At 39.0% G+C, this 27,964-nt stretch overlaps 3 protein-coding genes across 5 annotated transcripts in view; 2 read left to right on the forward strand and 1 right to left on the reverse strand.

Annotated features, from left to right (window-relative positions):
• LOC147843705 (uncharacterized) overlaps positions 1–27,964 on the reverse strand; it is a 999,056-nt gene that overhangs the window by 740,237 nt on the left and 230,855 nt on the right. The gene's annotated exons all lie outside the window — the stretch shown is intronic.
• The window catches only part of ralgapb (Ral GTPase activating protein non-catalytic subunit beta), a 471,588-nt gene that overhangs the window by 416,462 nt on the left and 27,162 nt on the right, over positions 1–27,964 (forward strand). The window lies entirely within an intron of this gene.
• On the forward strand, positions 35–27,927 carry igsf8 (immunoglobulin superfamily, member 8). 2 transcript variants are annotated; one of them, NM_207099.2, is given in 7 exon segments: positions 35–435; positions 6,519–6,899; positions 10,828–11,280; positions 20,122–20,532; positions 22,863–23,288; positions 25,860–27,477; positions 27,506–27,927. In NM_207099.2, coding segments are annotated over 6 exon segments (1,848 nt in total). In that variant the 5' UTR covers positions 35–392; the 3' UTR covers positions 25,994–27,477; positions 27,506–27,927.

Genomic DNA, 27,964 nt, shown 5'->3' on the forward strand with positions numbered 1-27,964 from the left:
GGCAGTACAGCGTCTTTCTGCCTGCGCGTGATGTCATCCACGCACTACTTTCAGGCGCTGTTTGATTTATCCAGGAATCGATCGTCCAGATAATGCTGTGATTGCGATGGAAAAACGCGGGATGTAAAATAAAAATAGCGTTAATATTGTTATAGGAAACATCGACAGGTTTGCGCGCCTGCAGTGCTGGATTTTAAACGCGTTTTGAAGGATATAATCTTCATTTTGAGGCTCGTGTTCGTGTACAGTTTGTTTGTTAGCGTGCTAGTTTATCTAGTGGTTAAATGAGTATAGTTTTCAGCACCAGCTCGAGGACAGCACGCGCGGACAGACATGTGTGTTTACTGTAGTAAAGCGGTGTAAAGGCGTGTTTGTTCGGGGATTGGAGCGGAATGGCACCGCGGTGGATCGTCATTTTCGTGGCTGTACTGTGCGGTGAGTCCAGCATCATGTTCAGTCTCCATCTGCTGCTTTTAATCCACCACAATCCTCAAACAGCACTAAAGGCATAGTATATTAATGTGTTTTTGGAAAAGCAATCATAACACCATTATTTGCTATTCATCGTGATGATAACATAAAATGTTAATACACGACTACACTTCTACATCGAAAATGTGTCACACACATTTATCATGCACTTAATTTTCTATAGCATAGCATACTTGTTGTATAGCATCTCATACCTAAATGCTATTTTAGACCGAATAGTGTATATAGAAAATAAATAGTGTATGAAATTCTAATCTATACACTATAATACAGACTATACACTGTTCAGTATGACCTCAAAACAACACTAGCACTGTTTAATTGACCATGAACAATGTTGTACTTTAATAGTTACTGACTGACAATAATAATTAATTTTTTCAGAATTTGAAAATAATATTTTTCTGAAATTATAGTAAGAATCTGTATATCATAAAAAGTTTGAGTGTACAAATTTTAAGGCAACTGTACCTCAGTCTCTATCATACCCTACATGTTCTATAGCATGCCATACTTGCATGTTATTTTGTTATTTGGTGTGTGTGTGTGTGTGTATATATATATATATATATATATATATATATATATATATATATATATATATATATATATATATGTATATATATATATATATGTATGTATATATGTATATATATATATATATATATGTATATATATATATATATGTATGTATATATGTATGTATGTATGTATGTTGTGCTGTGCGCTTCAGGGCCATTCTCCTCTGTTTTTGAGGTGATGTGCATAAGTAATCCTTTTATATGTCTGACATGGTCCAATCACAGTGAATTATGTTTGATCAAACAAAAGAATAGTGAAATATGAAGACAATGATCGCTCCCTGTGGCTTGTACAGCACCTCTCATCAGTTGGAATACAATAACTTCTGCATAGATTATGGTGGAGACTTTTTCTTTTTTCCTATGATTACAGACGTGTGCAGGAACCACCAACATTAATTACAGCACGCTAGACCACACACAACCTTAAAGGTGCACTTTCAAATATGAGTTTATAAAAAAAACACAAAAAGCGTGCTTTTTTAGGTGTTAATTATAACACAAACGACATTTACAGATATTTTAAACACTTTCAAAAGTGTTTTATGAAAATTCAAAGGGTTTTCTTCAAAATGATACCAAATTTTTGCATTTACACCTCTGCATGTGGATTTGGGAAGCTTTTAAATTTGGGTAGGCAAAATCCAGGCGGAAATCACCAAATAGCAGCAGAGTTTAACTGGTTAAGATGTTTGTTTGTTTGTTTGTTTGTTTGTTTGTTTGTGTTTTCTGTTGTTAAATGGTGCATCTAACCTGTCTTCAGTACAGTTCAATTTAAATACATTAATTTTACCACTAATTTTGTGATTTTGCATTTTCTATTTATCTGTATGCGTGTTTTCGATATTGCAATAGGTCTTAAATTTAATACTTAATGGTCTTAAAGAGGTCTTTAAAAAGTGTTAAATTGTGACATTATGATATCTGCAGAAACCCTTTTGTATTTGTAGCCATAGTAGTAATCCTGTGTCATGTAGAACCTACACTAAATACTAGGGAGTTTTAGTAAAAGCTCATTTGCACTAGCTTGTGAATGATACACCGTCACACTTATGAGGTTGAGGCCAATATTGTCAAACAGCAAAAGGTGACATCATGTTCATGTGTCAACACTAAACTGCATCACAATAGCTTAGTAGTGTATCTGATCTTGGTTGCATATCTGCGTTCTCCACCGCCAGTCAAACAGCGAGTCACACAGACAGCTTATAAACTGTGGGAAGAGCTTTGCATTGCAAATGTAGTTTTGACATGCACAAGCTCTTTTGAATGCATCTCTGATTCCAATGTTTTATAGAATTGGTTTAAAATGTATGCATAAGTAGCACACATTGTGAGTTTTAAGGTGAACAATTAATCCATGCAAGTTAATCCACTGAGGAAAAAAAAAACAGTTTGCTTTGGTAATCTTTAATCTTCTGTCTGAGCATCTGCTTTTGCTCTGGAACTTAGTTGTATATGTGAACAGCTTTACAAGTTCTCACCATTATCTTGTGGCTTATTACTTGCTTATTTTTAAGATGTTGCCACTAGGGATGCGACGATTAACCGATTTCACTATTAACCATGATTTAATTTGTCAAGGTTTATTAATCGTAAAGGCTTCTCAACACAGCGGCACGGAATAAAACGGCTGCAACTAAACAAAGTTATGCATGGCTTGTGCTCACATATTGGAATCGACATGTGCGCGCTGCAACACACTTACGCTTTTATACACATTTCTACCCGCATCCAAAAAGGAAAAAAAACCACAAAATAATAAGAGCAAACATTTTTGTAATACGGTTGATCTAAAGTGCCTTTCGGACAGACATCCAGCAGTCTCTGACTACATTTGTTCTCTTTAAAAGAGAAATGCTTACATTTGCATGAGAAAATACTTATAATAGATTTACGTTAGACAAATACTGTTTGCTTTATTTATTTATTTATTTATTTATTATTATTTAATTTATTATTTTTTTATTTTTTTATTTATTTGTTTGTTTATTTATTATTTATTTATTCATTTTATTATATTCTTTTATTCATTTATTATTTTATTAATTTATTTACTATTTATTTATTCATTTATTATTATTTTTGTTTATTTATTGTTTATTTATTGTTTATTCATTTATTATTTAATTTATTTGTTTACTTACTATTTATTTATTCATTTATTATTTATTTATTTGTTTGTTTATTTATTATTTATTTATTCATTTTATTATATTCTTTTATTGATTTATTTTTTTATTTATTTGTTTATTTACTATTTATTTATTCATTTATTATTATTTTTGTTTATTTATTTGTTTATTTATTGTTTATTTATTATTTATTCATTTATTATTTTATTTATTTGTTAACTTACTATTTATTTATTCATTTATTATTTATTTTTTGTTTATTTATTTGTTTATTGTTTATTTATTATTTATTTATTTGTTTATTTATTGTTTATTTATTATTTATTCATTTGTTATGCATTTATTTGTTTATTTATTTATTGTTTATTTATTATTAATTCATTTATTGTTTATTTATTTGTTTAATATTTATTTATTTATTCATCTATTATTTATTTATTTGTTTATGTGTTTATTTTTTGTTTGTTTATTAATTATTTATTTGTTTGTTTATTTATTATTTGTTTATGCATTTATTCATTTATTTATTCATTCATTTTTATTTATTTTCAGCTTAAAATTATCACTTGTTTAAATGTCAGATAGTTTTTTTCACTTATTTTTAAGTCCAAAGAGAAATGTACTATTGTTTGTTTATCATTATTTTTTCGTGTTGTACAGTATTAGTTGGTTACTAAGCAGCAATAAATAGCACTTTAAAATATAAGGAGTTTTCATCTGATTTTAGAAACTAGTAGTTTTTAAATCAATGAAAGCATAATAACCGTAAAACCGTGATTATTCCTCAGACTATAATCACACAACCAAAAACTATAATAGTTGCATCCCTAGTTGCCACTTGTACAAAGCACATATTCTGCATGATGGGCGGCATGGTGGCTTGTGGTTAGCATTGTGGTTCCACAACAAGAAAGTCGTTGGTTCGAGTCCCGACTGGGTCAGTTGGCATTTCTGTGTGAAACTTGCTTGTTCTCCCCATGTTGGTGTGGGTTTTCTCTGTAGTGTGTGTGAATGGGAGTGTATGGGTGTTTCCCAGCGATGGGTTGCAGCTGGAAGGGCATCCGCTGCATAAAATTAGCAAATTACTATCAATCAGCAGAGTTTATTGAGTTAAAAGTCAAAGATAGTGTTTTATTAATAGTGAGGATTATGCATTAAAATAAAGTGTAAGTTTTCGAATGCAAAATTATATGTTTTAAGGGGTAAGTGGCTGTTTTATTTCTAATGTTAGTTTCTTTATCTAAATTAGAAGGTATTTTTAATAACTCGGGACAGCTTTGCATCATAAATGATCTCACATTGTAAAACATGAGCGTAGACTGGCAGAATGGGGTTACTGTTGATTATTTAGACGCTTTATTCAGAGACACATTACAGCACACACACATATGGGCTGCTTGGGAACTAAACCGAGGGAGGCTTGAATACACAATGCACACATCCAGTCCTGTGGGAATATATGGGGCGACAGGAGAGTCGAGACCACATGAGCTGATTATTAATGAAATGCACTGTATGGGGCTGCACAATATATTGTTTCAGCATTAACATCGCAATGTGCACATCTGCAATGTTTACATCACAGGAGGTGCAGTGCTGAGCTGGGATTAGTTGACTAGTTCATGACACATGAAATTTGAGGAGTTTAAAGGAGTCAGAGTTTTTCATCTGCATGTTTTATGGGAGTTTAAAGGAAGAGACAAAAGAAAAAGGCTGCTGGTTTGAGTCTGGCTGGGTCAGTTAGCATTTCTGTGTGGAGTTTGCATGTTCTCCCCGTGTTGGCGTGGGTTTCCTCTGGGTGCTCCGGTTTCTCCCACAGTCCAAACACATGCGCTATGGGGGAATTGATGAACTAAATTGGCCGTAGTGTATGAGTGTGTGTGTGAATGTGAGAGTGTGTGGCTGTTTCCCAGTATTGGGTTGCAGCTGGAAGGGAATCCGCTGTGTAAAACATATGCTGGAATGGTTGGGTTCATTCTGCTGTGGCGACCTTTTTATCACAGTGACCCTTATTTAAGTGGAATTTTCCTGCAGTGGGTCTATAGTTTATCGAGCTCATTAAGGAAACTACTTTGTGTGTATTGATCCCTGTGTGTTTACAGCACATGGGTTTACTCTCTGTCTGTCTGTGTTTGTGTGGAAAGAGGAAAGGAAACCTATACGTAACTTCTGTAACTCGGTGTCCTAACAACACGCGATAAAAGCTGTCCTATCCATGTTAAAAGGAGTATTCACCCCGTGTGGGTGTGGTTTTCCTCCGGGAGCTCCGGTTTCCCCAGCCTGATCTCACGAGAAAACATAAGTATTTTACGTTTTGGCAGTTTAGTGGCTAATTCGTACGAATTTGTACGAGTTCAGTCGTAAGAAAATGTACAATTTTAAAAAGGAGGCGTGGCACCTAACCCCACCCCTAAACCCAACCGTCATTGGGGGATACGCAAATCGTACTAAAATGTAAGAATTAGATCATACGAATTTGTATGAATTAGCCACTAAATGAAAAAGTTATGAATTACCGTGAGATTGTGTTGGTTTCCCCCACAGTTCAAACACATGCGCTATAGAGGAATTGATGAATTGGCCTTAGTGTGTGAATGTGTATGGGTGTTTCCCAGTATTGGGTTGTAGCTGGAAGAAGTCATTTTTATTCTTTGCTGTTTTTATTTCTTGCTTCTTTCATTGTTGTTTAAGTAATGCACTTTGAATTATCATGGTTTATGACAATGGTCTATATAAATAAAATTGCCTTATGCTGAGCACTTGATAGTGTACAGGGTGGGCCATTTATATGGATGCACCTTAATAAAATGGGAATGGTTGGTGATATTAACGTCCTGTTTTTGGCACATTAGTATATGTAAGGGGGCAAACTTTTCAAGATGGGTGGTGACCATGGGGGCCATTTTGAAGTCAAACACATTTTATAAGTGGTCAAAAACTTGTAAATACTCATGACAGAATAAAGTTACGATAAAACCAAGAACACCATTGTTTTTCTTGTGAAATTCCCAATAAGTTTGATGTGTCACATGACCCTCTTCCTAATGAAAAACAAAAGTTAAATCCAAGATGGCCGACTTCAAGATGGCCACCATGGTCACCACCCATCTTGAAAAGTTTGCCCCCTCACATATACTAATGTGCCACAAACAGGACGTTAATATCACCAACCATTCCCATTTTATTAAGGTGCATCCATATAAATAGCCCACCTTGTATATTGAATGCATAGAAGTGTAATCATGAATACAGCCAATGCCCTTCAATGATATGTCATTGAAACTTAAATATATTATTTTTGTGTGTTTAGTCTTGCAGGTGTATGTGTGTCGTGAGGTGACTCTTCCTGCCGGGCCGCTGTACCGGGTCGCAGGTTTCTCGCTGTCTCTACCCTGCGCCGTGTCTGCATACGAAGGCCCGCGGACGCAGGATTTTGAGTGGTATCTGTACCGCGAGGATGCTGGAGGACGACAGATTGGTGTGGTGTCCACCCGAGACACCGGGTTTCCATACGCACCGTTCCAGAGCCGTGTGCAGTCCGGGGAGGTTCGGGTGGAGAGAGACTCTGGAGATAAAGCCAGACTGATTATCCAAAGGCTCCGAGCGGATGATCAGGGCCGATACGAGTGTTACACACCCAGCACAGACACTCGCTTTCTGGGGAACTACAGCTCGTCTGTCACGGTCAAAGGTGGGTCACACAAATAAGATCCATTTATTAGCATTATTTCAAGAGTTCCCACTTAGATATTGCTTGACAACTGTTAGCAGGTTTGGCATGCTGTCCCGGGAGAGAACCCTGAGCTTGGAGATAGTTCAGCCCAGGGCTCCCGCCAGGTCCATAGAGCATGTGAGGGGAGTACAAGGTCAGGTGGTTCTCGAGAGCCTCCCTTTTTAAAGGAGGAAAGGAGGAGAATGGGGGGTTTCTTCGGAAAACGAAGATAAGGGAGTAACATCTAGCTAGGCTACTTATAGTGAGTTAGGATAGATCTGATTGGCTAACTAATGAATGTAGATAGGTGGCCAGCTGCAGTCAATTATATCACGTGCTCCTCTCGAAATTAGTTTAAAAACTACACTTAATATATCAAGTTTAAGTAGGGCTGGGATATTTGGGATAAAATCAAAATCTCGATTAATTGAACATTTTAACTATATTACGATTAATGAACGTTTATTTTATTTTTATAAATATATATATTAATGTAAATCAGTATATATCACCCTTAATGCTGTGACCAGACACAGAACGCACGGATAAATTGCGCTATTCGCGCGTAAATTGCCGCATGAACATTTGAGTTTACTAGCTTTATTCGCGCGTCAAACCCCGCTTCATTCGGGCGTGAAATCCGCTTCATTCGCGTGTCAAATTCACTTTAGAACAGACGCGGATTCGAGTGATGGGCAGGGCTTCTGTCTGTCCGGTGACTGTAGCTTCATAGCTAAATGGCTAACATGGATTTTATGAAGAAAATAACAGTGTTTATGTACTTTATGAAGACTGAAAAACAGCGTTGATACGTTTAGGACCGTGTAAGAGTCCACTACATCCTTTCAGAGGTGCATCCAGCTCTATGAGCTCATAAACTCTTCCAGAAACTGAACCTGGATCACGGAGGCTTTCAACGGTGCTTCTGACTGAGCCAAGCCCAGTTTGATGACTTGTTGTCGGTGTCGCCTGGAGGATTTCCCCTGGGACACCATCAACAGGTTCTACGTCACAATCACGCCCCCACAAGAGCAAGCTTCTGATTGGTTAACGCGGCATGAATGTCCGCTGAAGTTCAGATTTTCAAACTCGAGAGATTCGCGCGAAACGCTCGTTAAGCGCGTCAAATGCGCAAAACGCTCAATTCGCCTCGCGCGAATTCGGGCAATTAGCGTCATTCGCTTCGCGCCATTCACACGTATCGCGCCGCAGGATGTCTATTCGCGCGTTTGCATTGACTTAACATTTAAATCACTCGCGTTTGACGCGCGTTCCGCGTCTGGTGTGAACGCAGCATAACAGAGCGGGGTCACGTGATTCCACACACAGTAGGGAAAATAATCCAAAAAACAGACCAGGAAAATTTGATTTATTATAGGTTCTGAATAGATTCAATTATTTTTTTGATTAATCGCCCAGCTTTAAGTTAAAGTCAGAATTATTTGCCCTCCTCTGAATTTCGGCTAGAATAAAAGCAGTTTTTATGTGTTTTAAACCCATTTTAAGGTCAATATTATTAACTCTCTTAAGCAATATTAGTTTTGGATTGTCTCCAGAACAAACCACTGTTATACAATGACTTCCCTAGTTACCCTAACTTTACCCTAATTACCCTAGTAAAGCCTTTAAATGTCACTTTAAGCTGAATACTAGTGTCTTGAAGAATATCTAGTCTAATTTAGGGATGCAACGATTAACCGGTTTCACTATTAACCACAATTCAATTCGTCATGGTTAATTAATCGTAAAGGCTTCTCAACATCGTGTTTTTGCACGGAACAAAACTGCAGCAACTAAACAAAGTTATGCCAACTGTGAGCTAGTTTGTACACCGAGACTAATAACCACGCACACTGGACTGACTATGACTGAGGCTATTAATTAAGGCAAGCTCATTCAAGGTCGGTATTTCTAATGGAGGGACGCACACGCAACGCGTTCACGATTTTCAGGCACACCTAGTTGAGATGACGGGGCTTTTGTGACCGCAGGAACTGCATACGACTGAAGTTTGAGGTAGAAGCGATGGAGAGTACAAAGAGTTTGCAAACTCACCTAAACCTAATTATAAATAATAGCGCTGATGAAAGCGGTCATGTGGTGAGTGTTGATCCGCCAGCCGAGATTAATCGAGTGTTTTTGGAGAGAGTGCCGAAAGACTTGAGCCTGTTTCACACTGCAAGCGTGAGCAGCGCGTGTATTTTTGGTGTCCATGTTAACAGATTAGAGCTTTTATAATGCATGCATCAAGCTCAATAAAGCTGACAATGTGTTGACAATGACCAAAACACATTGAATGACACTAAAAAGTAGCAATTTTACCCAATAAATGCATCAATAATATCTACAAATTTTTATATAGTCAATCAAATGAACTTTTAAAACGGCAGCAAATACTGTGTATTTAGGCCCGAACTACAAAGCCAAATTTATAATTATTTCAGTTTTAAACTAGTGGAGTTTTGAAATCAGTGAATACAAATACACTGGACCAGCTCTATACCCTCACCAGGGTGCTCGAGGGTTCATGGGAGTATGCTCAACCAGTCCACATGTGTTTTGTGGACTTGGAAAGGCATTCGATCGTGTCCCTCGCGGCATTCTGTGGAGGGTGCTCGGGGAGTATGGGGTCAGAGGCAATCTGTTGAGGGCCTGTATGAACGGAGGAGGAGTCTGGTTCGCATTGCCGCCAATAAGTCAGACTTGTTTCCAGTGCATGTTGGACTCCAGCAGGGCTGCCCTTTGTCACCAATTCTATTCATAATTTTTATGGACAGAATTTCAAGGCGCAGCTTTGGGCTGGAGGGGGTCCAGTTTGGGGAACACAGAATTTCATCTGTTATTCGCAGATGATGTTGTATTGTTGGCTTCATCAGACATGGACCTTCAGCATGCACTGGGGTGGTTTGCTGCCGAGGGTGACGCGTCTGGGATGAGAAACAGCACCTCCAAGTCCGAGGCCATGGTGCTCCACCGGAAAAAGGTGGTTTGCCATCTCCAGGTTGGAGGAAAGTCCTTACCCCAGGTGGAGGAGTTCAAGTATCTTGGGGTTTTGTTCACGAGTGAGGGAAGGATGGAACGTGAGATTGACAGGCGGATTGGTGCAGTGGCAGCAGTAATGCGGTCGATGTACTGGTCCGTTGTGGTGAAGAAGGAGCTGAGCCGAAAGGCAAAGCTCTCGATTTACCGGTCAATCTACGTTCCTACTCTCACCTATGGTCATGATCTTTGGATCATGACCGAAAGGACAAGATCTCAGATACAAGCGGCCGAAATGAGTTTTGTTCGAAGGGTGGCAGGGCGCACTCTTATGGACGGTGAGAAGCTCTGACACCCGTGAGGAGCTCGGAGTAGAGCCGCTGCTCCTGCACATCGAGAGAAGTCAGCTCAGGTGGCTCGGGCATCTGTTTCGGATGCCTCCTGGACGCCTACCTAGGGAGGTGTTTCAGGCATGTCCCACCAGGAGGCGGCTTTGGGGAAGACCCAGGACACGCTGGAGGGACTATGTCTCAGCTGGCCTGGGAACGCCTCGGGATCCCCCCGGAGGAGCTGGAGGAAGTGTCTGGGGATAGGGAAGTCTGGGGTTCTCTCCTGAGACTGCTGCCCCCGCGACCCGGCCCCGGAAAAGCGGCAGAAGATGAATAAATGAATACAAATAATCATGATAACAGTAAAACCGAGATTATATCTTAGACTATAATCGTACAACCAAAATGTATAATCGTTGCATCCCTAGTCAAATATTACCTGTCATTATGGCAAAGAGAAAAGAAATCCATGGTTAGAAATGTGTTGTTAAAGTATTAAAAAATCTAATTTAAGAGGGTGAATAATTTTGATTTTGTCTGTATATTGCAGGTTATTTGTCTAAATCTAAAGAGAAATCTGTTTCTTGTTGTTTCTGCAGTGATTCCAGACACTCTTCAGATAACACACTCTCGTATTCTGAGCGGTCAGCCTGTGATTGAAGGCACGGAGCTGCAGCTGACCTGTGCGGCGTCTGTTCAGTCTCAGCAGCACACACACGTGTCGGTAACGTTCGGCGTTCGCAGCAGCAGAGAAACCGAATCTCAGGGCCACAACCTGCGTGAGATCATCAGCATCGACCGCGAGCTGCGCGTGACTCCGGGCCACACCGGAGGATTCGCCAAACGGCACCGAGACGGAGAGATCACTCTGGAGAAGCGCAAGGGGGACAGAGGACAAGATCTGTACACACTGAAGATTAGCGCTCTCACACCAGAGGATTCTGGGTCGTATTTCTGGGAGGCTGCGCAGTGGATTCGAGATCCTGATGGAAAATGGGAACGAATCGCATTGAGGACCATGGAGCTCGGGAATCTCACCGTTCAACCACTTGGTTAGAAACAACCTCTCTTTATTTTAATCTGGGCTCTTATTTATTAAGCTTTTTAAAATGAATCATGAGAACAGTGCTAAGAAATCACATGAGTAAAATAATTCAGTTCATTTATTTAGGAATTCATCATTTATAGGGGTGTAACGACATTACAAACCGAACTGAAATATCGCGATACACCAACCTCGATACGCTTATTTCATTTAAAGAACCAAAGCGAGGCTGCGGTGGGAAGAAACCCGGAATTATCGGACCAGCACTGTAAACATTGCAGTAACATGCCGTGTACTATAAACCTCCAGCTGTTGCCGAGATTTTAAAATGCAGAAATGGTGTAACCATCACTTTAATATCATTCAGTAAGTTTATTTTAAATAATTAAAAGCAATTTAGCATCAAACAACATCACAATCTCAAGTGATGCGCTTAAGTGTCCTCCTGGGCTTCAGCTAATGGCACCAGTTAAACACTGTGAGGACGCTTTCCTGCTTCAGCCTGTGTAACCCGGTGAGTGATAAACACTGCAGTCCTCTGCAGCACACCCTCGTGTTGTCTGTAATAGTGTTGTCCCGGTACTGAAGTTTTAAACTCGGCTATTTCCCGCAAACATGGAAGCGCTGCTGAGCGCGGATGACTCGACTGATCTTCACGGCTTCGCGCTTCAGTCTCCATGTATCTGCGTTTGGTTTGCTCTCAGTTTACCGCTCTTCACCCAGTGCAAACACAGATACACGGACTGGAGCGCGAAGCAGCCGTCAAGATCAGTCGAGTCATCAAGCAGATCGCTCCTCTGTCTGTGCTGTGTGTGTGTGCTCGGTAAACAGCGGTGAACTGATGACCTTCTCGGCCAATCACAATAATTTCTGTTGAACACGTGACTACTATGGCAAATCAGCGCTGTTTTAAGAAAGCCATCAACATTGCCTTAATGTTTGCGGGATATTTATGTTTTTTTTCTTTTAATTCAGTATCATGACAAGTCTTATATAATAAAAGAATCAGTTTATTAACTCGAGTTTGATAAATGACATCTAAAACATGTGTTTGGGAAAGAAAACATTAGCTAACTAGTGCCATTTCCCTTAACTTAGCTGAAAATGAGCTCTGATTTCCCTTTTTACATTCACCATTCATTCAGAACGGACCTCCGGGTCACCCGGATGGTGGAGAAATGATAAATTTGTGTCACTTTATCTTCACTGATAAGCTATATAGCCAATTACACAACATTCTTATGTAACTCCCAATGATACTTCCGGGTTTCTTCCCACCGCAGCCTCGATTTCCCTTTTGAAAATGCCGGCCGCGTGAAATCAGTCTATACGTATCGCGAAACTCTCATGGCGTACCGTTGAGGTTGACGACACTTCTCTCGAACTAATTGGAACAATTTAAACATCTTTATTTTATCACATTTGATTAAATTGTGTTAGCAATGATGAGCTTTTGTTCTAAATATTATATTCTAACGTTAGTATTTTCCAAGTGCATGTGATGTCATGTGACTTGAGTGAGCGATCACACTCGCTTACTACTGTATACGCAGAATGGCTGCTTCGCATAGTACTGAGATTGCAGATGGGAACATTTTGGTTTACAGGAATGGAATTCTTGTTGTAGAAAAACAAAGCGCACGCCTATCTATCATAACTTTCACAAAACTTACTTATAAGGAATAACATTTAAAAAGTGTGGTAATTTCACAGTGGGACGGTGTAAGCAAAAGGCACTGACAACAGAACTGCCAACAGAAGTGATTTAATGTACAAAAGTGAAACCAGAATAATGCCCAAATATATACAAAAAAGAGAAATATTTACAATAATAAAAAGAATATAATAAAGTAGCAAATTCAAACAAAGATTAGTTCAACTCAAGGGTAAGGAGAAAGAAATATAACAAAGCAATTCTAACTCATGAATAATCCCTAACCTCGCTAAAAACTGATAAAAAGAAAAGTAAGGTTTTCAGCGCCGAGTGCCGTATTCTTCCCTATATTGAACTGTAGAATAAAATTAAAACAAAGATGACGTTCCTCTCTTACCTGATGTCTTTTACAATACATTTACTACATGTTTGCAAAATGGAAGTTGTACGACATCTTCCCTATCCACCTTACTCTGAGAAAAGAGTGAACTTGAGGAGGTATAGCTCAATATGTCGGGAGCTGAGCTGAGAGCTGAGCCAAAAATAAACAAACAAATCAATCGAAATAAAAATTATCAAAAATCACAGAATTTCTCAAAGTGGCCAAAAGTAATGCAAAATAATTTTACCCAAATGAAAGTTGAGCTAAAACAACGAAAATCATAATCTTGTCAGCAAAATAAACGAAAAACAAGATCAAAGGAAAAGCGATGTCCTCCGCTTTTTCTGACAGGCTTTTAATATCCCGGCGCCATGTCGCCCAGTGATAATAGATAGGTCTCCTGACCAATCAGCTGAGTGAAGGCGGACCTACAGAAATGAAAGACATGAGCTGTTTCTCAATATGCGTTCTTCTTCATACGGAGGACGCGTGAACTTTCCCAGATGTGATCTTGATATCGAGGACGCACCGATGCAAACTTGAGCACCAAACTCGCTCTGGAAGTCCCAGAAATCATTGCAACTGGAGGTGGGAAGCGCAGCATTTTATTTAGATTTATTATTAAAGTTCAAAGATATAAATTATTTACCTCAGGAGTAGGGATGTCCCGATACAACATTTTAACTTCCGATACGATACCGATATTGCAGCCTTCAGTACGAACCGATACCGATATAAATCCGATATCAGCACAAATTATAAATACTTTACTTTTACCTATTTTGTCGAGTGGAATGTATGAAAGGCTAGATCAAACTGAGAACAAAAGTCAGCAACAGTAAGTATGGAAATAAACAACCAGTTTATTAACTATTGGTTGCATAAATGTGAACTTTTACATAAGAATATATATAAAGGAATTAAAGAATAAATATTAAGACGCTAAAACATATCTTAATTTAATAAACTAAATACATTTATAAAGTGCAAAATGCTAATTAAAGGTCACTTTAGTTATTCATTTTTCCCATCAGCAAATGGTAGAAACTGTGAGAGCAGGAACATAAGAAAAAAATATTGTTAATTGAACAACTGCTAAAGGTGGAGTGTCCAAAGTTTCAATCTCACACACAGCTTCTTGATGAATTTGTGATCCAGTTGAGCTGAAAAATATCTTTCACACTGGGCAGCAGAAATAAGTTATTGTTAAGTTAATAAAAATATGCAGTATGGTTAGTACAAACATTTACATGATCAGAGCTATTTCATCTGTGTTTGTATCATAAGAAGATTATGGCTGTATCAATGTTCCCAAACATTATTACTTTTATAATAATATATATTGCACATATCATATTTAACATAAAAATACTTGCAGTGGCTAGATTGAAACACACGTTTTCTCCACAGCACTTGAAATAATGTGACTTTTAAGAATAATTTTATTTATCAAAATTCATTTGCATATTTGCACAGATTCCACCCTACTGCCCACATGGGAAAAGTACGACAATGTAAATAAAGAGAACTGCAAACTTGTGTGCAAAGCTGACACTGTTTATCAGAGCACTTTATCTTTCTGTTTGTGTTAGTTTGCTGAAATTTTTATTAAATTCTGTTATATTTATGGTGTGCAGAGTTTATTTATAATGTTTTTTATGCAAGGTAAATATTTTGAAAACGGGGGAAAAACAATAAATCGTTGTATGAATGCTGTAATGTTTAAATAATTTACCGAGAGAGAGAGAGAACGGGAGGCAAAAATACAACCTATATACGACTACAACCGGTCAGACAAAACTGCAACGTTTTTTACTGGTGAATATGTCATGTTAAAAACACTTTACAAACACATATGTATAATTTTTCATTAATTTAAACGGAAACCTTTCTATCTAAATGAAAACTTAGATGATCAAAAATGAGCATCACTATGTCTGTGTTCAGAGATCAAGCCTCTGACCTGAGAATGTGGACAATATGGTGTTTTTGAAGAATTAAATATTCCAAATGTCCAGAGAGGACAAGCCTGTTTATCTGTCACTAGTCTACACTGCAGTTATTTATTTAATTTTAGTTTACTCTGTTATGATAGCTGTACTAAAGAGAATAGTTTTTTCTGTCTATATTGGAGGTATTTATTTAATTTTAGTTGTTTACTCGAGTATCCTGATTGTACTAAAAATCTGATGGCAACGTTATTAAAAATAAAGTTCAGTTGTTCTTGTTATTAAGTGAATCTGTTGTTCTTTAGCATTTCTGTTTATATGACATTAACCATAGCCCCACAGCTAATGGAAACCGAACCGTGGCTCCAAAACCGTGAACCGAACCGAATCGTGCCTTTAGTGTATCGTTACACCCCTAATCATTTAGTATCAACTATTTTGGAAATGGGCGAACCAGTGGCGCAGTAGGTAGTGCTGTCACAGCAAGAAGGTCGCTGGTTCGGGCCTCGGCTCAGTTGGCGTTTCTGTGTGGAGTTTGCATGTTCTCCCTGCAATCGTGTGGGTTTCTTCCGGGTGCTCCGGTTTCCCACACAGTCCAAAGACATGCAGTACAGGTTAATTGTGTAGGCTAAATTGTTTGTAGTGTGTGAATGTTTGTGTGGATGTTTCCCAGAGATGGGTTGCAGCCGGAAGGGCTTCCGCTGCGTAAAAACTTGCTGGATAAGTTGGCGGTTCATTCCACTGTGGCGACCCCGTATTAAAAAAGGGACTAAGCCAACAAGAAAATGAATGAATGAATATTTTGTAAATGTTCTTAAATTAAGAAGTCAACTAAGTGATTGGTCTATGCCGATATCGACCTCCAGAACCCCATTCTTGGCGCAGCTACAGTACTGCAAGTGTCATGAATAACCTCTAGACCCTACACTATAGATCTGCCATGCATTGCTTTTATGGTAATGAAACCGTCTTCACGTGGATTGAGCGTCGTTCTCCTGTTTACCGGCTGTGTGAGATTGGGATAAGAAGCATCTGGCAGATCTGCAGGCCTTGGCTCCTGCTCAGTTTACAGCGTAAACGTCTTATGACTGTACAAGCTTCTGTGGATGTTGCTTACTCTACGACATTCACACTGATCAAAGATTATCTTGGAGGTTTATTCGTTGTGTTTTGGATGGATGGTAAACTATCACACATGCATTTGGCACTGCAGTCTTGCAGATGGGTTATTTAAGTGCATGCATGTTATGGATCATAGGTAATAATTGACAACAGTTCATTGAATTAATAGAATATAAAGCACACCTGAGGTGGAGATGGGCCACAGTGTGAAGCAGAGTTGCTGTTGCACTTCAGATGTGCATTATTGTCTAATAATTAAGTGGTCTGGAGTGATTATTCCGGTTATACTCTACTTTGCACAGCTAAATCTGCTGTTGTGAGTTTATTTGTCAGGTTTTTGTCCTCCTCAAACTGCTTTATTATTTTAATCTAAATGAATGCAAGCTGTTTGGAGATGGTGTGGTGTTTTACATATAGCTGCCCCTTGCACGGCTGGCAGAGCATTAAGTTCTAGAGCAGTGGGTCAGTTAGAAGAGCTTAAAGGCGGGCAGGCATTGCAGGATTTGTTTACTGCAGCAAGTTGACGTGTGAACTGTTTTAAACTATTCCTGAGCACTGTATTTCACGTTTCTAGTGCAAAGATTTTATTCACTCGCACAAATGCTCCCAACTATATTTTGAGGTCGCATAGATTGAATTTCAGGCGCATATGCAACCAAAACGGTCGCAATTTGCCCTGTAAGCCTTGTATTTATATTAATATAAAATTCATTCATTCATTCATTTTCTTGTCGGCTTAGTCCCTTTATTAATCCGGGGTTGCCACAGCGGAATGAACCGCCAACTTATCCAGCAAGTTTTTACGCAGCGGATGCCCTTCCAGCCGCAACCCATCTCTGGAAATCATCCACACACACATACACTACGGACAATTTAGCCTACCCAATTCACCTGTACCACATGTGTTTGGACTGTGGGGGAAACCGGAGCACCGGGAGGAAACCCACGCGACAGCAGGGAGAACATGCAAACTCCACACAGAAATGCCAACTGAGTCGAGGCTCGAACCTGCGACCTTCTTGCTATGAGGCGAACGTGCTACCCACTGCGTCGCCTAATAGAAAATTATATATTCATATTGATTGACAACTATAGATAAATGCACTGATTTGGAAAACCCTCAATTCAAATGAATGATTTCTTTCTAAATAGAGCTATTCAAGTCATCTGGTGAAAATGTATTCATATCACAATATACACAGTGCATGCGGAAAGTATTGACAGCGCTTCAATTTTTCCACATTTGTTTATGTTACAGCCTTATTCCACAATGGATTAAATTAATGTATTTCCTCAACATTCTACACACAATCCCCCATGATGACAATGTGAGAAAATAGTTTTTGAAATTGTTGCAAATTTATTAAAAATAAAAAAGCTGTAAAATCACGTTCATCAGTGTTCACAGCCTTTGCTCAATACTCTGTTGATGCACGTTTGGCAGTGATTACAGCCTCAAGTCTTTTTGAATATGATGCCACAAGCTCTGCACAGCTGTCTTTGGGAATTTATGCCCATTCCTCTCTGCAGCACCTCTCAAGTCTATCAGGTTGAATGGGAAGCGACACTATACAGCCGTTTTCAGATTTCAGAGGATTTAGGTCTGGGCTCTGGCTGGGCCACTCAAGGACATTCACTGAGTCATTGTGAGGCCACTGCATTGATATGTTGGCGGTGTGCTTTGGGTCATTGTCCTGCTGGAAGATGAAGCGTCGCCCCAGTCTGAGGTCAAGAAGCAGGTCTTCATTCAGGATGTCTCTGTACATTTCTGCATTCTTCTTTCCCTCTATCCTGACTAGTCTTCCAGTTCCTGCTGCTTAAAAACATCCCCACAGCATGATGCCAACACCACCATGCTTCACTGTAGGGATGCTGTTCGCCTGGTGATGAGCGCTGCCTGCTTTTTTCCAAACGTAACGCCTGGCGTTCACTCCAAAGAGTTCAGTTTGAGTCTCACCAGAGCAGAGAGCTTAGTTTCTGATGCTCTGAGAGTCCTTCAGATGGTAAACTCCAGGCGGGGAGTGTCTTCCGTCTGGCCGCTCTACCATACAGATGCCTGATTGGTGGATTGCTGCACAGATGGTTGTCCTTCTGTAAGGTTCTCCTCTCTCCACAGAAGAACGCTGGAGCTCAGACAGAGTGACCATCGGGTTATTGATCACCTCCCTGACTAAGGCCCCTCTCCCCCGATCACTCAGCTTAGATGGCCGGCCAGCTCTAGGAAGAGTCCCGGTGGAACTTTCAGAGCAGCAGAAATGTTTCTTTAACCTTCTCCAGCCTTGTGATCGATACAATCCTGTCTCAGAGATCTACAGTCAATTCCTTTGTCTTCATGCTTGGTTTGTGCTTTGTCATGCACTGTCAACCCTGGGCCCTTATATAGACAGGTGTAGCCTTTTCAGATCATGTCCATCAGCTGAATTGAGCACAGGTGAACTCCAATGAAGCTGCTGAAACATCTCAAGAATGATCAGTGGAAACAGAATGAACCTGAGCCAGTGGCGTAGCGTACGGGCCCGCAGGGCACGCACCGCGGGGGGGGGCCCCGCGTGATTAGGGGGCCCCGCGTCGTCGTGATTTTCAATAAACTGTTGGGAACAACTGTGGTCGGAACCAAAGTTCACACGTCTGTGTTCTCTGAACACCTCTCAAGCGGTGGACTACTTCATTCTGATTGCTTGCCGCCAATGTTGCCCACTTAGCGACTTTGTCACTAGATTTAGCGACTTTTCAGACCCCCCCCCTAGCAACAAATCTAGCGACTTTTTTTGTGTGTTATTGGAGATGTTTTTAGACTGTCATTTGTCCATACTGTACCGTCCCTACTCTTCTCAACGAGCTGCGTGTGATGCCGCCGGCCCCTCCCCCGCCTCACAGCACTGACAGGCGGCCCAGTCAGTCCTCTACAGCAGCCTCTCCCACCTGCAGCCCGAGAGCAGATCACCCCTCTGCGTACCGACGACAAATGATTTAGCACAGGCAGTGTGAAGGTATTTCCCTTGTACAGTCAAACAGATCTACTTCTACTTTATTTTAACAATTTAATTGGACCGTTTATTCTTTTCTTGTTCACAATCACAGATATTTTAGTGATAGTATCTGAACTTGTCTGAGTTTATTACATATGAGAGATTACTGCACATTCACTAACGTTACACATCTATAATGATACACTGTATTCAAACAGCAATAAATTTAGTTAAATAAACATGCTTATATAAAGTGTTGTGCAATTATAAATACCCCTTTATTAACCATAGGCTGTTAAACAGAAACGGTAGAACGTGATGACGTCAGTGATATGCAAATTGACGTATGACGTATCCAACCCCCCCTTCATCAGGGGGCCCCGTCAGCGATCCCTGCAGGGGGGCCTCCGCATTTTGCGCTACGCCACTGACCTGAGCTCAGTTTAGAGCTTCATGCCAAAGACTGTGAACACTGAACATGTGATTTTAAAGCTTTTTTTATTTTTAAATAAATTTGCAACAATTTCAAAAACTCTTTTTCCACATAGTCATTGTGTGTAGAATGTTGAGGAAATAAAATAATTGAACCCATTGTGGAATAAGGCTGTAACATAAACAAATGTGGGAAAAGTGAAGCGCTGTCAATACCTTCCGGATGCACTGCGACAGAAAAACTAAATATCGCAATGTCAGATGTTTCCGCTATTGTGCATCAGTGCTGTTGGTGTTTTTGTACGTTTGTATGTTGATTAATTTGTGTCTCCTCCTGCAGCGGACTCCCTGACGGTGCGCTCTGTGCCTGAGGGTGTGGTGTCTCTGCAGCCGGGCGCTCCTCTGTCCCTCAGCTGTGTGGTTTCGGGTTTGGGCTCATGGAACCGCTCTGCACTGCTCGTGCAGTGGATGCGGCGAGGGCTGGCGGGTGGTGTGGAGGTGGAGCTAGCGCGGGTCGGGCCTGACGGGGTGGTGCTGTGGGGTGATGATGCCAGCCGGGCGGGCGGAGGCAGCATGGAGCGTGAGGCTGACGGGAAATTCTCTCTGCGGCTGTTCTCCGTTCACCCTGCAGACGCCGGACTCTACCGCTGCGCCGTGAGTGTGTACGCCGGACGGAAAACACCTGGACCGGCCAGCCCCGCTACTGTAACCCAGAGGTCAGATTGGGTCACCGTTAGCCTGAAGACTGAAGGTGAGTGAGGGAGAGGGAGTCGATGAGTAACATTGGCCTTATGTTTATAATGTATATAAATGTTCTAATGATTTAGACTGCTTTATTGTGGGAAACATACACAAATTGTTTACTTCAACAACATAATCGTCATCTGAATTACTTTTTAGTGTTTTGTTTTTTATTTTACTGTTGGACAAGAGTGCTAAAATTATAACCATTTACCTGAAACTAAAGCTTTTTCAGATTTTTTCGAATAATTTGAATTTATGTTTTCAGACGATTTAATTTTGAATCAAATCGAGAAATCGCGATTTTTTAAAAAATATATATTTAATACATTATAATGGCACCAATGCGCTTTGGTTTACTCTGTATGAAGCAGGAAGCACACCAGAAGCGCCTCTCGGCGACGCGCCTTGCAGCACCACGATTCAGGACGCAGGTCATATTTCAGCCGCGCCACAGATCGTCATCTGATTAGTTTCATGTTCAATATCATGTGAATGTGCGCATTTGGTGTGTGATAGTTTAAACTGTCATTTGCGCGCCGTGTCGCGACGCTTCTGGTGTGCGACCTGCTTGACTGCCTGTTAAATCATGTAGGATTTTACTTGTTGCACGTCTGTGTGGATTGTCAAGACATTCCCCCATCAAGTGGATAAACTCAATCTCAACATGTTTGAAGGACGTAAAAGCCTGCCATGTGAAAAACCACACTGATGTTTTGGTTTGAACACGAGCAGAGGTGAGGGCCTGTAGCAGTGAAAATGAAAGTAGCCGCCCCCATGACGTCATTTAGCAGACCTAGTTGAAAACCAGACAGATCAGGCAGCATAATACAGAGAGTGGAGCAAAGCGCATCAAATGATCGGTATTTAAAAGGTGAAAAAAGAAAAATTTATTAAATATATTATTTTATATTACACACACATCTGGTGCTTGTATTTGCTCCTGCTATACGTCTACAACTTCACGCATTGGGTTAAATTAGGCTTTACAGTTTCCATGTTCAGTCCTTTTCTTCCACTGTATATTTTTAAGAAAAGGCAGCAGCTTTACAACCTGACATTCAATCAGAAGACAAAGTCAAAGCCGAGCTGACAGCCAATCTTTCCTAGACTCAGCAAAACTTGCAAAAAATCCCTCTGTATTCCTGCAACTGCAATATTTACACAAATATTTCTTATTCAAATCTTCAGCAACGATATTTAACTTGTGAATTTGTTTTACATTTATTTACACCTTGACCGATTATTGTATGACATGGCCATTAAAAATACAATGTTCCTTAACCAGATGGTTTAAGTTAATTTTAATGAGAATGTTACTTCAGTCATGTTGTTGTAATGTTTTGAAAAGACTAGTAACACAATAAAAAAAAAATCGAAATCGTGAATTGGTCAAACTTTTTTAAAAAAACTAGATTTGTTTGTAAAAAACAAGATTTGTTTTATTGGACATTTACAATATATTTATAGAGCTTATTGCTTAATGCATAAATTGCGCAAGAACAGATTAAAACAGTTGTTATGTGAACTTTCTGAAGTAAAAAAAAAAGCCTGCAATACTTGCGCCGCCTTTGTGCTCTTCTTATTGGCCCACTGCTCTAGAACTGAACGCTAATGATTGGTTAATATCAGTTGTCAATCACTCAGTCAATGCCTTCAGATGACAGGAGCTACAACTGCGAAAATGTGAAGCGCTGAAGATGAGAGAATAAAAACAACACTGACAGATTATGTTTTAGAAACCACCTAAAGTTACTAATAATGGCTCATCTTATCATATGCGTGTGTGCGTGTTTGGATGCATGCATGCATGTGTTTGCTTTTGTACGCATGTGTGCTAGTGTGTGCCCGTGTTTTTGTTTGCCTGCAAGCTTTTGCGTGCATGCATGTGTGTTTGTTTGTGCATGCATGTTTGTTTGTGTGTCCATATTTTGTATGCATGCATGTTTTCGTGCGCATGCGTACGTGCATGTTTTGGTGCATGTATGTTTGGTTTTGTATGCATGTATGTTCGCGTGTGTCTGTGTTTTTGTATGCATGCATATCTTTGTGCATGCATGTTTGCGTGCGAGCATTTGCATCTGAGTGTTTGCGCGTGCATGTGTGTGTGTGTGTGTGTTTGCACGCATGCATGTTTGTGTGCATGTGTGTTTGCTTTTGTATGCATGCCTGTTTCCGTGCATGTGTGTGAGCTTTTGTGTGCATGTGTGTTTGCGTCCGTGTGTGCACATGTGCGTGCATGCGCATGTCTGTATGTATGTGTCTGTGTGTATATGTATACATTTGTGTGGTTATATGTATGTGTGTTTATATATATGTGTGTGTGTGTGTGTTCTTTAGAGGTTCGCGTGTCTGCTGTTATTGATCTCCCGCGCCGGCCGCTCCTGAAGCGCGGCAGCACCGTCTCCATCTTCTGCAACGTCTCCGTCTGGTCCCGCACTCCCGCACAGGTGGCGCTGGAGTGGCGTCACACACCTGAGGATCCGCTCCAGAAGGACAGATCAGTTTCTGCGGACAGTAAAGGACGAGTTCTCGCGGTGCTGACCCGCGATGGCCTGACGCGCATCTACAGTAACGGCAGCGATCTGAGTGTGGAGCGAGTGTCAGAGATCTGCTACCGGCTGCGGGTTTTCTCTGCCGATCAGCCGGATCAGGGACTCTATCAGTGTGAGGCGCAGGTTTGGGCTCAGGATCCTCGTGGCGGATGGTACGACACCGGAGTGAGAGCCGAGTCGGCCACCGCACGCCTGTATCTATACGCACGAGGTCAGTTTACTCACATTTTATTTGCTCACCTTTAAGTATTCCAAACCTTTCCTCTGTTTACACAAAATAAGATATTTTGAAGAATGTTGAAAACCTGTAACCATTGACTTGCATAGTAGTTAAAATAATTAGTATGGAAGTCAATGGTTACACCTTATACTTGTTTCAAACCACTTGTTAATCACAAAGGAAGATATTTTGAAGAATGTTGAAAACCTGTAACCATTGACTTACATAGTAGGAAAAAGAAATAGTGTGGAAGTCAATGGTTACACCTTATACTTGTTTCATACCACTTGTTAATCACAAAGGAAGATATTTTGAAGAATGTTGAAAACCTGTAACCATTGACTTACATAGTAGGAAAAAGAAATAGTGTGAAAGTCAATGGTTACACTTTATAATTGTTTCAGACCACTTGTTAAGCCTGCTTTATACTTCTGCGTCAAGTGACCGGCTGAGTCCCGCCCAGACTCGTCAGCGCTACCAAGCCGACCAATCACAGAGCTTGCGCTACGTGTCGTTGCGACGTGTACATTTTTTGAGAGGTCACTGATGTGCACGCCGACAGCCACGGCGTAGCGCTATGCGTCAACGCGAAGGCTGCGGCGTAGCATGCGCGTGCGTTTGACGCAGAAGTATAAATCAGCCTTTAATAACAAAGGAAGATATTTTGAAGAATGTTGAAAACCTGTAACCATTGACTTGCATAGAATAAAAAATATATAGTATGGAAGTCAATGGTTACACTTTATACTTGTTTCAAACCTCTTGTTAATCACAAAGGAAGACATTTTGAAGAATGTCAAAAACCTGTAACCATTGACTTGCATAGAATAAAAAATATATAGTATGGAAGTCAATGGTTACACTTTATACTTGTTTCAAACCATTCAGTTACTTTTTTCTGTTAATTATAAAGGAAACTACTTTGAAGAATGTTGACAATTTGTAACCATTGAGTTGCATAGTAGGAAAAGCAAATATTATCGAAGTCAAGGGTTACCGGTTTACAGCATTCTTCAAAATTCATCTTCCTTTGTGATTAACAGAAAAAAATAAACTTCTAAAGGTTTAAAACGACTGTAAAATGAGTAAATGAGGACAGAATAATATAGATGTTTTGGTGAAGCCCTTCTAAAATATAAGAAGGGCATCTATACATAACCTTCTTTTAAGTTATGCAGCATACAGAATTACAGTTGAAAGCAGAAGTGTACATACACTGTATAAAAGGCACATGAGCATTTAAATAAAGTCAGATGTTAATGTGACTAAACCTGTTCTCTTTTAGGTAAATTAGGATTATCAATGTGTTTCTGTTCTTCTTAATAGCAGAATAATGAGAGAGATTTTGTTGAGAAATTGTTTTAACTTTTCTTGAAAGTCAAGTTTACACACAATAAGATTATTCTGCCTCTGGAAAAGCTCAGATGATGATGTCAAGGTTTTGGAGGTTTCTGATTGGCTAATTGACAACATTTGAGTTAATGTGAGGCACAACTGTAGAATAGTGTTGAAGGAAAAGCTCAAACACACTGCTTCCTTGTGTGACAACATGAGAAAATCAACAAGCCAGAATCAACAACAAAGCCAGATTAGCATTAGCTGAATTACACTGGGGAAAGACTCATGTTTGGAGACATGTGCTGTGCTCTGATGGAGCTGAGATTGAACTGTTTGGCTGTAATGAGCAGTGTTACATTTGGAGGACAAAGGGGAAAGCGCACAAGCCTAGCAACACCATCCCAACTGTGCAGTATGGGGGCGGCAGCATCATGTTGTGGGGCTGTTTTGCTGCAGGAGGGACTGGTCCACTTCACAGCATAGATGGCATCATGAAGACAGAACATTATGGAGAAATACTGAAGCAACATCTCAAGACATCAGCCAGGACATTACAACTTGCCCACAAATGGCTCTTCCAAACACACCATGACCCTAAGCACACTGCCAAATGAGTTGTAATGAAAGTGAATGTTTTGGAGTGGCCATCACAAAGCCCTGATCTCAATCCTATAGAAAATTTGTGGGCAGAGTTGGAAAAGCTTGTGCGAGCAAGACTGAGTTACAGCAATTCTGTCAGGAGGAATGGGCCAAAATTCCTGCAAACTATTGTGAGAAGCTTGTGGAAGGAGACCCAAAACATTTGACCAAAGTTATACAATTTAAAAGCAAAGTTAAAAAAATACCAAGAAAATGTGTGTAAACTATTGACTGTCAAGAAATTAATAACAAATTCTCTCATTATTCTGGCATTTAGCAAACGTAAATCATTGAGGTAATCCTAACAGACCTAAAATAGTAAATGTTCAGTCTGATTTACCATCAGAGAGTTTTTTAGAAATGGATATGTTCCTTTTTTATAGTGTATGCAGACTTCTGTTTTCAACTGTATATGTGAACTTGTAATTATTAATAAAACGCATTCTTAAAGGACAAGAACTCACTTTAGCATTGTTTTTGATAAACATGTTCTCTTGGCATGTTTCTTAAATCTCTGCAAACATATTACAGACAGACAGATTGATAGAAGACTGGTTTGACTGACAACACTTCTGTTTTCTGCAGTCACGGATCTGCTGCTCATCCCGCTGGTGGTCGGCGTTTCATCTGCACTATTTGTGGGAGTTTTAATAATCGCGACGGTGACCTGCTGCTTCATGAAGAGACTGGCTAGACAGCGCTCACGTGTGCGGAAATAACACACACCAGACTCTGAAAATTCAGTGACTTGAACAGATGAAGAAATCAGGTGTAACACAGGTATTTGTGCATTATAGATATGAATGATGGTTATGCCGTACGTGGACGGCAGCAGATGCATCAACACAGACACATGTAGGTTCACTCAAGCTGTGATTATAGTGATTTGCACTGTTTCTGCTCTCTAATGTTAATGAAATGGGATAAAAACCACTCTCACAGGGTTTAATACAGATAAATCCACAGACGTCCAGCACTGACATCACTGTCTGTCATTTATATCAGTTCCGATGGTGTAAATGTGCATGCAATTCAGTGTGAGATGAACAAAATACTCGTTGCTATGAAATATTTTTATGGCACTTTCTGCCATTTGGATTTTCACGTTTCCCACTCTTTTGTGCTCTGACTGAAAAACTGCCTGTGTTTTATTTGTCACAGTGACGTGTTTTTGTAGTTACTTCTTGAGTCTTACATTGTGAAAGATAAATTTCACAAAGAAATGGCCTCATCGTGTTTTATCCCCAAATCTCAAGACACAAAATATGCATTTCATTTTATTTTTGGTTTATTCTATTTTAGTTTATTTTTATTATTTTTTTAAATAGAAAATGTGGATAATATTTTATTTTAAGGAAAATAATAATGATGTTGCTATTATTATTATTATTATTATTATTATTTAATACTAGAAAAATATAGTGATGATATCATTAATAATTATAATAATTATCATTATTATTTAATAAAAGAAAAATATGATAATGATGATGAAAATAATAACAATATTAATAATTATTAATTTTACCATTTGTTATTTTGGATAAGTTGCTTGATATTTTTAAGGAAGCTGTCCTTAATAATAGTTGTTGTTGTTGTTGTTGTTAGTATTATTATTATTATTTAATATGAAAATTATGACAAATATTAATAATAATAATTGTTATTATTATTATTTATATATTCTTGTTATTTTGGATACTTTGCTTGATTTTTTAAGGAGGCTATTCTAAATAATAATTGTTGTTGTTGGTATTATTATTATTATTTAATATAAAAAATATGATAATAATGACGAAAATATTAATAATAATAATAATTATTATAATAATAATTGTTGTTATTATTATTGATATAATATTATTGTTATTTTGAATACTTTGCTTGATATTTTTAAACAAACTGTCCTAAATAATAGTTATTATTATTATCATTATTTAATTTTAGAAAAATATGATGATGATGATGATGATGATGATGATGATGATGATGATGATAATGATAATAATGATGATTATTATTATTATTATTATTACTATTATTTAATATAAAAATAGGATGAAAACAATAATATTAATAATATAATATCAATAATAATAATATTTTGGTCCATTATTAGCTTATTATTTTTGTTATAAAACAGATATTAGATTTTCTATTTAATTTCTAATGCATCCTACCAATAGATTTATTCCTAAATCTAACACACACACACATACACAAACACACACACACAAACACAAACACACACACACACACACACTTTGTATGTTTGCATAATATTTTCACTCGGATCAAGCAAATCTACAGCCCAGATGCCAATTTTCTATTTTTCACGTGTGAAATTTGTCCAGTCTGGACATTTGTGAATTTTTTTTATATACTTTATGGTACATTTCAAATGATTGTCATGAATTCAGTGCAGCAGATTCAGCGTTTACTGCAAATGTAATGCTAAAACTCCTACATTATTTTTGTAATTAAAAGGTACAACAGTTAAAAACATGTCTAGTTTTTTAGCATTAGAGTAATTAGTCATTTTAAAATATTTGTAATATTATTTTAGAGTGGAATAGGCCCCGGACTGTATTATTTTTGTCTTTTTTTTTTGTTTGTGTGAAATTCATCTGAACACAATAAATATAAGAGCAAAGTGACGTGTTCATACATCATCTAAATAAGCTATGAGG

Source organism: Danio rerio, chromosome 6 (assembly GCF_052040795.2).
Source record: "Danio rerio strain M-AB ecotype USA chromosome 6, GRCz13ab, whole genome shotgun sequence".
NCBI classification, from domain to species: Eukaryota; Metazoa; Chordata; class Actinopteri; order Cypriniformes; family Danionidae; genus Danio; species Danio rerio.